Source organism: Zeus faber (genome assembly GCF_960531495.2).
Source record: "Zeus faber genome assembly, chromosome: 11".
Lineage (NCBI taxonomy): Eukaryota > Metazoa > Chordata > Actinopteri > Zeiformes > Zeidae > Zeus > Zeus faber.
Genome location: NC_137205.1, coordinates 6,719,026 through 6,734,607, shown reverse-complemented (window position 1 = coordinate 6,734,607; position 15,582 = coordinate 6,719,026). Strand labels below are relative to the sequence as shown.

The window sequence follows — 15,582 nt, the reverse complement described above, 5'->3', positions numbered from 1 at the left end:
CCTTGTAAATACCAAATCTATTCCCTCTCTCTTCCCTCGGCGAAATCCACTTTAGCCAGTGACGGAGAGAGAGTGACAGAGGCAGTGAGCGCGCATGGGGGGGCAAAGTGGGTGGGTGGGGGGTGGGGGGGCGAGCGCGGTGTCCCGTCAACCGGAAATAAAACATGTTGGCACCCTCCTTCTCCTCCGCCTCCCCCTCCACCTCTTGCTCTCCCATCTCTCTCTTTTTTCATGTGCACCCTCTCTGCCCCCCCACCCTGCACTCCGCCTCCCCTCATCTTACACTGATCAAGTCGTTCTCTGCTCTCCTGCGTTCACCTCCACACCCTGTCCCCCACCCTAATTTCCAGCTTTCAGCACCACACTGGTGAAGAAAAGCGTCATATTTTCTCGGCCTCTTGGGCAAAGCGTCTCAAAATGGATCCGGCCATCGGTCTATCTCTCTATCTCTCTATCCCTCTAGCTCTCTATCTCTCTATCTATCTGTCTATCGGTCTGTCTGTCTGTCTGTCTGTCTGTCTGTCTGTCTGTCTGTCTGTCTGTCTGTCTGTCTGTCTGTCTGTCTATATCTGTCTGTCTGTCTGTCTGTCTGTCTGTCTATATCTGTCTGTCTGTCTGTCTGTCTGTCTGTCTGTCTGTCTGTCTGTCTGTCTGTCTGTCTGTCTGTCTGTCTATATCTGTCTGTCTGTCTGTCTGTCTGTCTGTCTGTCTGTCTGTCTGTCTGTCTGTCCGTCCGTCTGTCTGTCTGTCTATCTATCTATCTATATATCTATCTATCTATAGGTCTGTGTCTATCTAGCTATATATCTATCAGTAGGCATCTGATATCCCATAACTAGCAGATTAAGTTGAAATTCCATCGACTGCGTCAAGGCTGCAGCTGGCGTCCCACCACAAAGACATGACCTCAGCATTTGCAACTTAAAAAACAGGAAACGCACAAAGGTGATGATGATGATGATGAGGAGGAGGAGGACAAAGAGGAGCAGGACCATCATCCACATACGTTTGATGGAATTACAAATCCCTCTTACTCTTATCACCCACCCACCCCACCCAATTCTTTTCGGTGCGTGTCAAGGGTTTCTCTGGGTTTTTTCAAGGCTAATCCAATGAAATATGCAAATGTGATGTCACGACAGTGTCAAAGTGCAGCCAGGGAGAAAACATGCCAAACACACCATGGTGAGGGGGGGTGTTCATGTCTTAGTCCATAAAGACGATGACTGACTATGTGGAATGGGGTGAATTGGGGTCTTGGGGATGGTTCTGGGGAGCTTTGTCTGGATAATTAAGTACCGTGGATCCAGAGGTCATCGTGGTCAGTTTTGTGCATGAAAGACGTGTGATGTAAACACAAGTAACTTGTCGTGGAGATTTAAAGCGCATCCTGCCTACGCATACACGTGCACAGACACACAGACACACAGACACACAGATGTGCGTCTAAGTCGTTTGCTTTCACTGAAATGGGCCTATACGCTACGCTGAGAACACAGACCGGGACCTGTTTACAGGGTCTTGAGGGGGGAATGGTGTGTTGTTTACTTTACTATAACGCTAGACGCTGTCATTCGATGCATGCGCTACAAATTGCAAATTATATTTTCCGAAGACGCCAACAGTATGCGAGTGTGTGCCAAATTTCGTCTTTGCGCTCTACATGATATACCATTGGCGTGGGACCGGTTCCTTTTTGCTGCTCTAGTACGACGGTGTTATGTTCGGGTAATGTGTTGGGCCAATTCAGGCACTTATATACAATTAGAGATTAGTGTTTTAGCACAATAAAGTAATGTCATTTAATGCCATTCAATTACATTACTGTGTCATTTAAGTGTTTTTTTAATAGGTTTTAGGCATTTTTATTGAGCTAAAATAATATTAATACTGATCTCAAGCTCATTCATTATTATTATATGTGTTATTATTATTGTTGTTGTATCATATAATGATGTTATTATTATCTAATACAACAACAATAATAATAATAATAATAATAATAATAATAATAATGATGATGATGATGACGATGACGATGATGATGATGACATTATTTTAAGTGTCTGTCAACTTAGAGACAACGGTTTGGGAAATATGGGTCAGTATTTTCAGATAGCAATCTGTTTTCTGTGGGAAATAAGAGCTCTTGAAAGCAGAGGGTCTGCTTTTCATTTTCTTTTATGAGGTGAATTGATTTCTCCTCTTCAGTTATCTGTTTTGTGCACCTTATTCCTCACAATTAAAAGCGCCCACCTCCATCTGAGTGCCCACCTATTGCTCTCTCACTCTCTCTTTCTCTCTCTCCATCTCTCTCTCTCTCTCTCTCTATATATATATATAAATATATATATTTCTCTCCCTCCCTCTCCCTCTCTCTCTCTCTCTCTCTCTCCTCTCACTTCACCAGCCCTTTTCCTGGCATTAAGTCCAGACCTGACACTGACACTGAGTCTGTGTGTCATCCCTCTCTCCCTCCCCCCTCCCTCTCTTCTCCCCCTCTCTCTTTCTCGCTCCACCTTCCCCACTCGCCTTCCCTCCACCCCGCCCTCCCTCCCTCCCTCCCTCCCTCTATCTATCGCTCCGAGGACCAGAGTGCCTGCAGAAATGTTTCTCTCTGTCTCTCGCTCCCCCTGACTTTCCCCTCTCTCTCTCTCTCTCTTTCTCTCTCTCCCTCTCTCTCTCTCTCTCTCTCCCTCTCTCTCTCTCTCCCTCTCGCTCTCTCTCTCTCTCCCTCTCTCTCGCTGGTCCAGCACCCCCTCCCTCTCCCCCTCTTTTTCGCTCTGTCTAACTCTCTCCATCTCTTTCCCTGGCTCCCCCCCCCCCCTCTCTCTGTCTCTCTCTCTCTCCGCACGCACACACGAACACGCACACACACACGCCTGACTCTTTCACAGACACAGTCAACAAAAGCGAGGTCAGGGCAAGCGGGATGAAGTGAGAGTGGAAGAGGAAAGAGAGGCAGAGGAGAACCACAGTCCCAGGAATTAGGGAGAGCTGGAGTAAAGAAAGGAGTTGGAGGAAGAGAAGGAGGACGAAGAAGAGGAAGAAGAAGAGGAGGAAGAAGAAGAAGAAGAAGACGAAGAGGAAGAAGAAGAAGAAGAAGAAAGGGAAAACCTTGAATTTGTCCGCTTTGCCTCTCCTGGTTGTAGGTGAGTGGGCCTCCACCGAATTCTTCCCTGAGCCACAATGGGGGAGAGAGATGGGAGGGAGAGAGAGAAACAGAGAGGGAGAGAGAGAGAGAGAGAGAGAGAGATAAAAAATGTTGATACAGATAATCAATACATTTTCAATAGCATTTATTTTAATCCACAGTAAATTCAGAGATTAAGGTCACGTACTGCTGGTTTTTATAGTTTGAATAGAATAGAATAGAATAGAGTGGAATAGCATAGAGAATAAATTGAGAACTGAAATGTGATATTAAATAGCACTGACTATTTAAATACTTGATACTATAAATGCAATTGGGCAGATGGACCAGAAAAGCGTTTCAATACTTTTAATGATGTGAAAGAGCTGGCAAAACATGGCCCCCGTCTCCCCGACGATGTGACCTTTGACTCCTTCTTCCTCACATGCCCAAAAAGACTGTTTTTAACATGGGCTCTGAAGTTTTTAAGCCTGTGAAAATAAATCAGCTAAAAAAAAATACTTAAAAAAGAAATTTTGCGCATTTTTCCGAAAAAAACAAAGCAAAAACCCCATTTGTGACAGCGCGAGGCAGAGCTCAGAAGGGAAACCGAGGGGAGATGCTATTGGCAACCTCGTTTAGAGACAAACACAGCGACAATTTTTTTGGGGGGTGAGATTTTTCTGACTTTTCTCCCTTTTTTTATGTAGTGTAGGAGTTTAGTTTTATCAACCGATTAATACAACCCGACGATCTGCCGTGAGTCGACCGATTGTTTTGAGAAGAACCCCATGGCTTTCCGCCTTCTTCTTTTGTCGTCGAACGGAAATCGTTCCCAGGACAACAGTGGCGGACGTATTACTGAGCGCCGTTTTCCGTCGCGTTTACAAGGAGGACGGGCTGCGCGTGTTTACGTTCTGTGGTTTGTCACATTAGTTACATCACGGACGCCCGGCGTTGCTTTCCTCGGTCCGGTTCCTCGCAGGATTTTCACAGGGGTCCACCTATCGTTCGCAACGGTCTGCGCCTCCGCCACATAAGGGGCGAAAGGAAGATTTGAGGGTTGTGCATCTGTTCGTATTAAATGGTAGCAGAGGTGTTATATTCAACCTCACCCTTTAAAAGATTTACTCGTGTCGGTAGTGTGTCGGAAGCGCACTGCTCCAGCGATGGAATATCCACTGAAAATAAGAAGATGCCTTAAAAAGAGAAAAAAACTGAAAATAAATAACAACATTAAGTCCCTGGCAGCAATTTTTTTAATATAAATACATATATAGTGTATATATGCATTTTTGATACCAGTTATATTTTTTTATTTACAGTAAATTCAGGGTTAAAGGTCACATACTGCTTTAATATTAAAACCAGACTACCTTTATACATATATATATATATGTATATATATATATATGTATATATATATGTATATATATATACATATATATGTATATATATGTATATATATATAGATATATATGAAAAGCACTTACTGTAAGGAGTAGATCCTATAGAATTTAAATGTAAAGATGTAAAGCAAGGTTTTCCACGTCATAAAGGGATTTATTGACTTGGGTTTGTTTTAATGCTGAATAAACAAAAAAAGTACAATTAGTTTACAAGTACATTCTGCAGCCGCTCTTTCTGCCTATTATTGCTTTGTTTTTGTTTTTTTATGCTTTTGTTTCCCTCGAAGGGAGACTTTTATCGTGGGAGCGTGTGTGGTGTGTGTGTGTCTGTGTGTAAAGGAAAATTTTAACTTTGTTGCGTATAACTTATATTTACGCCACTCAATAAAAAACAGGATGCAATCTAAGTTAAGAGAGAATCAAGATATTATACCAAAGCACCGCGATACGCTGAATTTTCCGAAAGTTATCTCAGTTTTATGCGCGTGTTAACTTTTCGTATCTATGCATCATTGACAGTGCTCCCTCCTATAGGGCAAGGGTGTATAATGCACTGAATAGGATCTGATCACCCCCCGCCCCGCGTCCTCCATATTTGTATCATTAGGGTCATTAACATCTAACGGTGTCTAGTCTCGTGTGCCAGTCACTTAATGTCAGACAACAGAGACCCTCGAGATCCTCTCGAGCGTGTACGTGTTTAATTACCATGCACTCGCCTGGCGTTGGCCTGAATCTCGTGTGTTTCAGATGCTGGGTGTGTGTGTGTGTGTGTGTGTGTGTGTGTGTGTGTGTGTGTATGTGTGTGTGTGTGTGTGTGTGTACATGCCGTGTTTCGGCATGGGGGAGTCAACATGCATGTATATATATATATATATGTAAGTGTGTATATACGTTTTGATCTTAAGAAATGGTGATGTATGTGCCAGTGCGGTGATTGTGTTTGTTCCTGTGGAATTTTCTGCATGTTGCAATGCATCTTTATTTTTTGGGGGGGGGGTATTTTCCATTATCCTGTCATTTTTTTATTTATTTTTATCGTGTAATGGATGATTTTTCAGGTTTATATAACCAAAATTTTCAACATTTCAGGTTTTATTTTCTATTATCCTGCCATATAATATAAAATGTTATTATTGTGTCCAATTAATGTGAGGTTTATTGTATATTTCACTTTTTCCCAGGATCCTGACACTCGATTTTTTTGTTTTTATATGTTATATTTTCGGTCTATTGTTTGGACGTATTATTGCTTCTTGTTTGTTGATGTAAACTGCTGAGGCATTGCAATTTCATTTTGGGCACTGAATAAAGTTTCTATCTGTCTATCGGTCTATCTATCTATCTATCTATCTATCTATCTATCTATCTATCTATCTATCTATCTATATTATTTTCTACGGTTTATTTGGATCTGAGGTGTCCCTCAGGCGCACCAGCATTCATCGAGTTGTAACCTTGTTTTGGTGATATGTACACAAGTGTTTTTTTTTGTCACTTGTAATAACATCAAATGAGATGAGATAACAGGCAGCAAAACATAATCTTGTGATACAATCTGCTGGTTAATTTCAATTAATGGTTCTGCTATTTGTCTTCTCTTTGTCATACTTTTGTCATTGCCCCCCCCCCCCCCTTCCACTGCCTTGCCGCGATCAGGGAAGTGCCCCTCGTGAGGCAGCACACTTCAGGAAGAGGAAGAGCTAGAGCTAAGGGTCAGGGGTCCGGCGTCGGGGGTCATGTGTGAAAAACTCACCATGCTCAATTTACAGAGCAGCACAGACTGGACAGCGGCCAACAACTGGTACCACCAGCCCATGGCACCGCACAACACAGGTAGGCAGATGAGGCCTGCGAGAGGATAGATGGATGAAGCTCACACACACGCAGAAATTGATAAAGATATATATCTTTTCTTCAAATTATGTTAATAATTAAGTTCAATGCAATGCAAATCATTGTGACTTGGTTCAATACAGTTAAGTTTGACGCACTAAAAATATCGACCGGTATGACTCTCTCTCTCTGTGTCTATACAATATCCAAAATTATGTGTACTGTATATCTGTATATATAGACACCTGGAAACACAGATAGAGGTGTGTGTGTGTGTGTGTGTGTGTGTGTGTGTGTGTGTGTGTGTGTGTGTGTGTGTGTGTGTGTATGTGTATGTGTATGTATGTATGTATGTATGTATGTATGTATGTATGTATGTATGTATGTATATATATATATATATACTGTATACTGTATATTAATTAATTAATTAAATTCAATGCAATGCACCAAAAACAATATGATGGGAGGTCTGATAGAATTGAATTTGATTTAACTTGTTGGCATCATGGATTGTATGCTTTATTTTTCATTCCTACATTGTATGTAGATCGATAGGTAGACAGACAGGCAGACGGACAGATAAGTATTTTATTCATCCCCAAAGGGAAATTGCAAAGTTCCAGCAGCTCACAACAACACAATAGGCAAAATAATAATAAAGCAATAAAACAATACAATAAAAATATGAAAAAATAAAATGGCAATATATGGTAAATATACAATAAACCTAACACTTAACTGTACCCAATAAAAATAAAAATAAATCTGCCAATACACACCAAACCTAATGATAAACAACAGATAGAACCTAAAAAATAAAATAAAAACAATTCAAATTGAAAATAGGTTGTGTACAAAAAGGAAATATACAGTGTTATATCATAACTTATGAAATAAACAGTGGAGCAGAATGATAAGTGTAGAATAAACTGACATTAAATATAACCCTTAAACAGTAAACAAATGTTGGCAATAAGCCTATACACCAAAACCAAAATTAGTATTAGTAAACAAACTGTCAGACACACACACACACACACACACACACAGAGTAATGTACAGATTTGTTCCTTCCTCTTATCTCTCAATGTGATATAATCTCTCATGTGCTATCCCTTTTCTCTTCTAGAAGCGTAGAAGGCATGTGACAGTTTTATACTTAATTGAGTTAAAAGCCCCTTATCAGTGTGCATGTGTCATGTGTGTGTGTGTGTGTGTGTATGTGTGTGTGTGTGTGTGTGTGTGTGTATGCTGGTATGCTTGTGTGTGTTTCTTTTACTGCGTATGTGTGTATGTGCCCCCCTGCGTGCACGGGTGTATTTAGCTATTGGCACCCTCTGTTTCTGCTCGGTCATGTGTAAGATTCTTCTTGTCACCTCGAGCCGACACTCTGACAAATAGACACACAAATACACGCGCGCGCACACACACACACACACACACACACACACACGCTTAATGTTGCAAACTGCTCCGGGCTCCTCTTTTTCTCCCATCCTCCACCAACCCCATCTCTCTCTCTTCCTCTTTTGCACTCTGTCCATTCTTTTCCCTCTCCCTCATTTACCCCCGTCGCCTCCTCCCACAGAAGGCTGCGTGGCGGATGAGGTGGGCATGGGGATGATGGGAGCCGAGGGAGGCCAGAGAGAGAGGGAAGAGGCCGACGAGTCCCAGCTCCACCTCCAGCTGAAGAGGAAGCTCCAGCGGAATCGCACCAGCTTCAGCCAGGAGCAGATCGACGCCCTGGAGAAAGGTCTGTACCCTGGGATCCCGTAGGCTTCGGCCGAAGCTGGCCCAGGCCTTCATATCTGGGGGGAAATTAATTTCAACCACGGACTTTGAACCATATTTTCACCCACCCAGCCTCTCTCTCACATTTGTGTTTATATGATGAATTAAATATCAACCGTTCATTCCCACAATCCTTTTTTGAGTTGGAGAGAACAGACCCATTGATGTGACCGCTCAGCAACCAGTATATTGCTCTGTACAGTAAACTTAATTCGTTTGTTTAAAAAGTTTTTACTTTTCTACATCCTCGCTCTTTCTCTCTCCCCCTCCCCGAATGACAGAGTTTGAGAGAACACATTATCCAGATGTCTTTGCCAGAGAGAGACTTGCAGCCAAGATAGACCTTCCAGAGGCACGCATTCAGGTACACGCCATGGAAAATTGTCATGGTCTTTTACGGCCCTCTGGTGGCTGTTACTGGGTATGACAAGTGAACACAGCCTTCCAAACGGTTTATTCAAGTGGTCGTTAGTAGAAGGGCCGTCGATAACAGTGTTTACCACACTTTTCACAGGGACGAGTTGCCCTCCTGGGCCGATGAATTAGCACAGCCTCACAACTTTGACCTCGTAACGCAGGAGCTCATTTCCGTTCGTTCGTCTATTTGAAGGGTGAAAGAACACCTGGTGAACGGCGGTTGGAACGCACTTCTAGCTCAGTACACAAGACCGTCCGAGAGTGACGGCGACCAAAACCGCGAGACAACGACGTGGGGAATTTCTGTGCACGTCATCAGATGCGCTACGTCTTACAGTGGCTTTTTCGGGGGGTGGGCGCCGCCTCTCTTTAACGAACAGGTGTGGTTTTCCAATCGACGAGCCAAGTGGCGGAGGGAAGAGAAGCTACGAAATCAGCGGAGGTCGGGGGCTGGGGCCTCCTCCTGCCAGCAGACGCAGACCCCGCTTAACACCTCATTCAACTCCGGTGTATATCACCCTCACCACGGAAACTCCTCAGGTACTCCCGTGCCCCCGTGACACAACGACTGGTCTGCACTTTGTGGCGTGTACCTCAAGGTGCGGCCCGTTCCAATCAAGTGTGTGTGTGTGTGTGTGGGCGTCCGTGCAGTAAAATAGTGTATGTGCGTGTGTGTGTTTTCTCCTCAGGATCCATACACAGCAATCGTAGTGAAACCTCTCTTTCCGCCTATGGCTCTCTCTCAGTCTTCTCCAATATGCAGGTACACACAGACACGCGCAGACTGGCACGCATGCACGCACGACGACACGCCTATGGACGTTTTTTATCGGACTTTAATATTTGTGACACCCAGAAGACAATCCACAAACGTGTACCATGACCCACAAATATCTCGCTATCCACAAACATGTCTTTTTTTTTTTTTGTATTTGTGTTGCGTAAAGTCATAGCCGCAAGAACGCAGAGCGATTTTCAAACACGCATAACATTGTAAACACATGTTTACATTTTACATAGAAATGTTCTAGGTTTTACAAATAGTTTCAGCACAACAAATACATATAAAGTCACATTTACGCATATGTAGATCCATTTGTACATGTGAAATTGGTTTTGCACTTTTGTCACTTCCCTCCTATTTGTTTGTGGATTTTTGTCCAATTCGTACCGCAGCAGATCTGTAGAAAAAAAAAAAATCTACAAATGTGTACCATTTGTAGATTCAATTCGATTTTCCTTTCAGAAGCGGTTATTGAAATACCAACTCCGGTGTATATCACTCCGAGTGGTTGTTTGATTTTCGTTTTAGGATATAAAAAAACGTTGAAATACAAGCCGTTTCTTCTTTTCCAGGGTTCAAAATTGATGAGCGGAAATTAAAAAATGGTTTCATTTTCATTTTCTATTTGGAATAACAAAAAATAAAATAACTAGAACAACAAACAAACAAAAAATGCCCGTTTTCACAAAATGACTAAGAGACGCACGGACCGGACGTAGGGCATATGAAGTTCGGGTGCCCGCACCGGCCAGGGAGTCGGCTGCCGAGCAGGCCCATCCGCACGTCGGCCTGGTCTTTCGGCGGTAGGGATTGGAGACGCACCTCTGGTTCAGAGGCTGGCTCGGGGCGGCGCTAGAGTGGCTCGGAGCCCGGCGGGGACAGTGGGAATTCCGTGCGCGCCCTGGCCCCGCTCCGGGACGGTGTCTCTGTTCCCGCTCCCTCGGCACGGGGTACCGAGTCACTCCGGGGGGGGGGGGGGCAGGGAGATGGGGAGGTGGCAGGGACACCAGTGGCTGATAATGTTGATGTGGATGAGGAAAAAGATTCGGACTGTTTGTCCGCCACCTTCAGCCGCGCAGCCTTCAGCCATAGCACCGCTATCAGCCAGTGGTTGTGGATCATGGATTTCATTCGTGGAACACGGTACAGTTTTGTGGATTGTCTCCTGTGGGTTAAAAGCATTTAAGTTCAATTAAAGCTTCGGTGTTTCCCAGAAGTGCCGTCACGTTTCTCGCCTCTTAGTTTCGCTTTTCCCTTGTCATTGTTTCCTGCTTTGTTCAGAGTGCACACGTTCGGGGATACCTACCCATCATAGGTACGGTACAGCAATACTTGATGCTGTGGTTTATGAGCAATTCCAGCTAACTGAGCCACATCATGACAGTGAAACATACATTACAGTAAACAAAAAGGGGGGTGGGGGGCAATTTTAGTCTAAAATGGTGTTGTGGAAACATGAGAAAAGAGGAGAGAGCTTCATAAGTCTGCTCCTCTCTTAAGAACGTTTCACTTAAAGAAACAACAAAAGACCTACTCACGGCTGCTTTAATCCAGAACCTTTTCCTTCAAGTACTTTTTTCAGTGTGTAATTCAACCCGTAATGTGACAAAATCCCCCCTGCTACTTTTAAGATTCAAGATTCAAGATTCAAGATTTTTATTTGTCACATACATATACATACTTCCATACATATATGCAGTGAAATGTAATGCAACGCACCCGGTGATAGCACACAATAAGTCCTAGGAAAAAGTACAAAAAATAAAATAAAATAAAAAGTAGAAAATTCCTTTCTAATAGACCGACTAACTGACTCCTAAAACGTAATACAGTAAGTGGAATACTTATAGAATAAGATAAAAAATATATAGAATAAAATACAATAAAAAATAAATTGAAATAAAATGGAATAGGTTGAAGGAATATGGCTATGTATATGAAAAAACATCTGCACATAGTATTTTAGTCCCTTAAATTAAAAAATTTAAAACATAATTTTATACTCTACCGAAGGGACCAGCTTAAAGCTTAAAAGTCCAACTCAACCCAACCGGGTTAACCTGATACATTTATTTAATTGGGCTGTTACCATATTGAACATTTCAACATTTGAGTTTTGAGTGTGGATTTGCTTCCTTCCCTTTGAAAGATGAATGAATTTGAGGACTTTTAAAGTAATTAACACTGACTAGTTTTTGAGCATAGTGCTTTTTTACTCATACTCCAGCAGACCCATGAGTTGCGAATATTGTTGTTTGCAAGGGACTCCTTATTATTCCAGGCTTTAATAAAGTGGGGGAAAAAAAAAGAGAGAAGCCTAACCCTAACCCTAAAACCTTCAGCGGAAAAAGTCAAACAGGACTCGGAGTTTGGGTTTGAGGGACTAAAATTGAATTCAAAGTTATTTTTCTACCTCTATAAAAATCCCATCTGATATGTAATGTCATGTAGTTTGTACGACACGTCACGCTCAATGGCTTTCCACGTGACTCGCATTTCAATGGACATTCTTCAAACGCTCTGGTGCTGCTTTCTAATGGTTACTTCTCCTGTTCTCTCTTGCTCTCTCTCTATCCACCCTCCCACACGCCTCCTCCTCGTACTTCCTCCCGCCAGTCTCTCTCCCCCCAGTCCTCCTCTTCCTCCTACTCATGCATGCTGCCCCCCTCGCCATCCACCCCCACCTCTCTCCCCCGCAAGTTTGACTCCCCCCCGTACCCCTCGCCTCACCTGCACCCCTCGCACTCTGCCAACACAAGCGCCGGTAAGTCCTACTTTCTTTTACGTGTGTGTGTGTGTGTGTGTCTTAGTGTGTGTGTGTGTGTGTGTGTGTGTGTGTGTGTGTGTGTGTGTGTGTATATCTATATATCTATGTTTGGGTCAGTTTGAGCCCTTTTTGTTAATGCTGTGGATAGCTGATATACCTTTTTTTGATTGAAAAGACACCGAAAAGTTATCTGAAGGTTCGGGCCAGTTCTGCAGATGTCCATGGTATTTTTTGCCGAGCCCCCCAAAAATGTGTCATATGCAAACTAACGTTGTTTATAGTACTCCAGGTCGAGCAGTCACATTACTTTGTGGCACATTCATCGCCTATTCACACATTATTACACCCCATCTAACAGAAATTAGAACTATTATCCTATGTGATTTAGAAACTTCAAATACAAATTATATGAAATTTGGCAAATTATTGCTCAAAAAATAATAATCATTTTCTACTAGCACCACCCCCCACCAGCCACCCCCCCACAATCCCTGCGGTCTGAGCACCACTGGCTGGAACAGATTTTCACATATTTTCCATGGCTCACATTTTGGAAGTGTAGGCAATGATAGAAATATTCAGTTGAATTATGTGAGATAAAAGAGATCAAAACCTAACCCAAGGGAAATGAGCGATAGACTTTGCTAGGCTCAACAAAGACGGGCCGTCTAAATTACATCTGGTGTTCACTGGGTGCTGGCAAATGAACAAAACAGTCATCAACAGAAATTGTTCTCTTGTTTCACTCCCCTTGATGTCTTCTTGCTATTTTCAGGTTATCTATCTCCCGGCGCATCGGTAGGAGCACAGGTACCAGGAAGTGAGCAGGACTTGGGCCAATACTGGACTAGACTTCAGTAGAACCCGACGTGCTCATTCATCGGCTCACATATCTGTACATAACTTGGGACAGACATGGAAAAATAATCAACAGCAACTCCCACCTCAGTCCACTGAGCCTGCATATTGAACACCACAACACAACCCAAAGAGGGATTTTTTGTGAACATCTGGCAACCCATGTATTACAACCCATGTATTACAATGTAGGATATAGGATAAGTGACAGCTACCACTTTGTCTGTGAAACGGACTTAAACGTTTTCCCCATTGGACTGCATTCAAGCACAGTGAGAAGCTGCAGCTGAGTGGTACGTTTCTCAATGGTAAATGGTTCAGTGATGTTATGCTATAAATGGTTACAAATGAGGGCAACCAACATTTTAACAAGGCCTAGGTTGAAAAATAAGGAAACAATCCTTTAATAACAACTCAATAGAGTGGGTCGCCCAACATGGCAACCCAGCAGTCCACATGGCAAACATATTTATCAACACCGGGAGAGTCAAATGAAATGGCCGGTAGTTGAACACAAACATAATCTGCGGTAACAGTGGAATAAGCCAACAACACTGAAGTGAGAGATAATTTAAAGCTACACATGAACTTGAAAAAGCCTGTGACAATCAAATAGCGTCAGATAATCATGACTAAAGACCACCTGCTTTGGCTGGAGAATGCCTGACAATTATTGTGCAGCACTGATACTTTATTTATGTAACTGAAACAATGTCTTTGATATTTTGGCCTTATTTGGTCCATTTTTATCTTGGGACGTAAAACTCAAAGCCAAAAAGCACAGCATAAAAGTAGATTTCTCTGCCACAGTCCTAATAATCCTTATATTCCCATAATCCTTTTTTTGCATCTGCCAACAATCACAAAACTCCTCATCAGGCCATCTCACACAGTTGGTGCATGAGACTTTATACAGAGCATAATACCAATGAAAATAACAATCGTTTTTATCTCTTTAAAAAGTGGCAACAAGTCGATTCGTCATTCAGAATCGAGCACAGACCTCCTCCTCTCCTCTCCTCTCCTCTCCTCTCCTCTCCTCTCCTCTCCTCGCCACGGGAGCCCGAGCCAGGATTTGCACAGTGACCCCAAGGGGGCCAAAGTCAGCGGAAGACAATCTTTTAACAAACACTCAAAGACAATCAAAACAAACAACAAAAAATGGAAATATTAGTCTAAGTAGATGCTCACTGTATTTTGTGCCTGTCAACATTTCCAAATAAAAATAAAATCAATAATAAAACAAATGACAAATAACAAGAAAAAAGAAAAAGAAAATGACAATCAGCATACCTGAGACTAGTGACAGATAGTATAGCCATATTGTGATGACTTATTTTTGTTACGTCTGTGTCACCCCCCCCGCGCGCCCCCTTAAACCCTTTAAAGTTCTTCTATTTCACCTGTTAAACTAGCAGCGTGGAACTACCGGTCAGGGTGTCTGAGCGAATGTCAGTGACGTGCGTGTTTGTGGACGTATGCGTGCCGTTAGACGAGATATTTTTGTGTACTTCCCTTTTGTGACGCTGTATAAACCAGAACGATTAAAAAAAAATTTAAAAAGGACATTTGACATTGTGTGTCTTTCACGTGCAGTTGCGATATACTGTACAACGCTGGTATCAATATTCAAGATTCAAGCAAGAAATGACACAGGAGAATGGTAATTGAGTAGAATAGTGAATTAGTACCATCTTGATGTATTATGTGAAAAATATTATGATTATTAATATATTTGCATGAATAACATAATATGTCAATTACTGCCACTGGTCATATTATAATATATCAAATATATTTACAATATATCACAATAGCTGGAAAAAAGGTGTGCTGTCATTATATATATATATATATATATATATATATATATATATATATATATGACATAAATTGAAAATAAAACAGAGCCATATTGGGATTTGTTGCTAAATATATGCGGAGTAATTCCACACACCCAATGCATTTTTCTTTAAACATTACATTAGAATTTGTAGTATATTTCCAATATGCATTTGTAACAATAGGGAAACATTCTGTAAGTCACAAACGACTGATTGGTTCTTTGCGGGTGGATTCTCATTTTGAACATTGAATTCACATCTGTGAGTATGAGTATAACGTGGTCCTTGGTATAAATTAGAACGTTAAATTGAAAAAGTGACAAGGTTGCAGAGGCAGAGAAAGCGTGTCAATGACTGCTGCTCTCTCTGAATCAGGCCCACCAAAATGTCTTGGCTGTTAGATCTCTTGTTTATCTATCAGTGAACAGTAGCATTTCCTGCCTATGTGACCCTGAGTTTCCTGTTTTTGTTAGTCTCCGGCCACACCTACTGCAAATAAAGGCACGAACAGCAATATCGCGGAGACATTGAGTGCCCTGGGAGACAGGGTGGCGGAGATGAGCACGTACACACACACACACACACACACACACACACACACACACACACACACACACACACACACACATGGACATTTGCATTCTCTGGCATGTTCGTTGTTCACACAAGCAACTCTCGGCCCTCCTGACCATATAAGGCCGTACATCCAGGGCAGGTTGGGTTCCTATGGCGGTCAAGCT

At 42.4% G+C, this 15,582-nt stretch overlaps 1 protein-coding gene across 1 annotated transcript; it reads left to right on the top strand.

The window, feature by feature from the left end:
* Nucleotides 1-6,281: 6,281 nt before the first annotated feature.
* On the top strand, nucleotides 6,282-15,341 carry pax10 (paired box 10; the record flags this gene model as incomplete). Its single annotated transcript, XM_080009538.1, has 7 exons — nucleotides 6,282-6,378; nucleotides 7,970-8,134; nucleotides 8,454-8,536; nucleotides 8,970-9,129; nucleotides 9,279-9,352; nucleotides 11,990-12,137; nucleotides 15,316-15,341. The coding sequence occupies 7 exons, from the start codon at nucleotides 6,282-6,284 to the stop codon at nucleotides 15,339-15,341; spliced, it is 753 nt and encodes a 250-aa protein (XP_079865664.1).
* Between the last annotated feature and the right edge of the window lie 241 nt (nucleotides 15,342-15,582).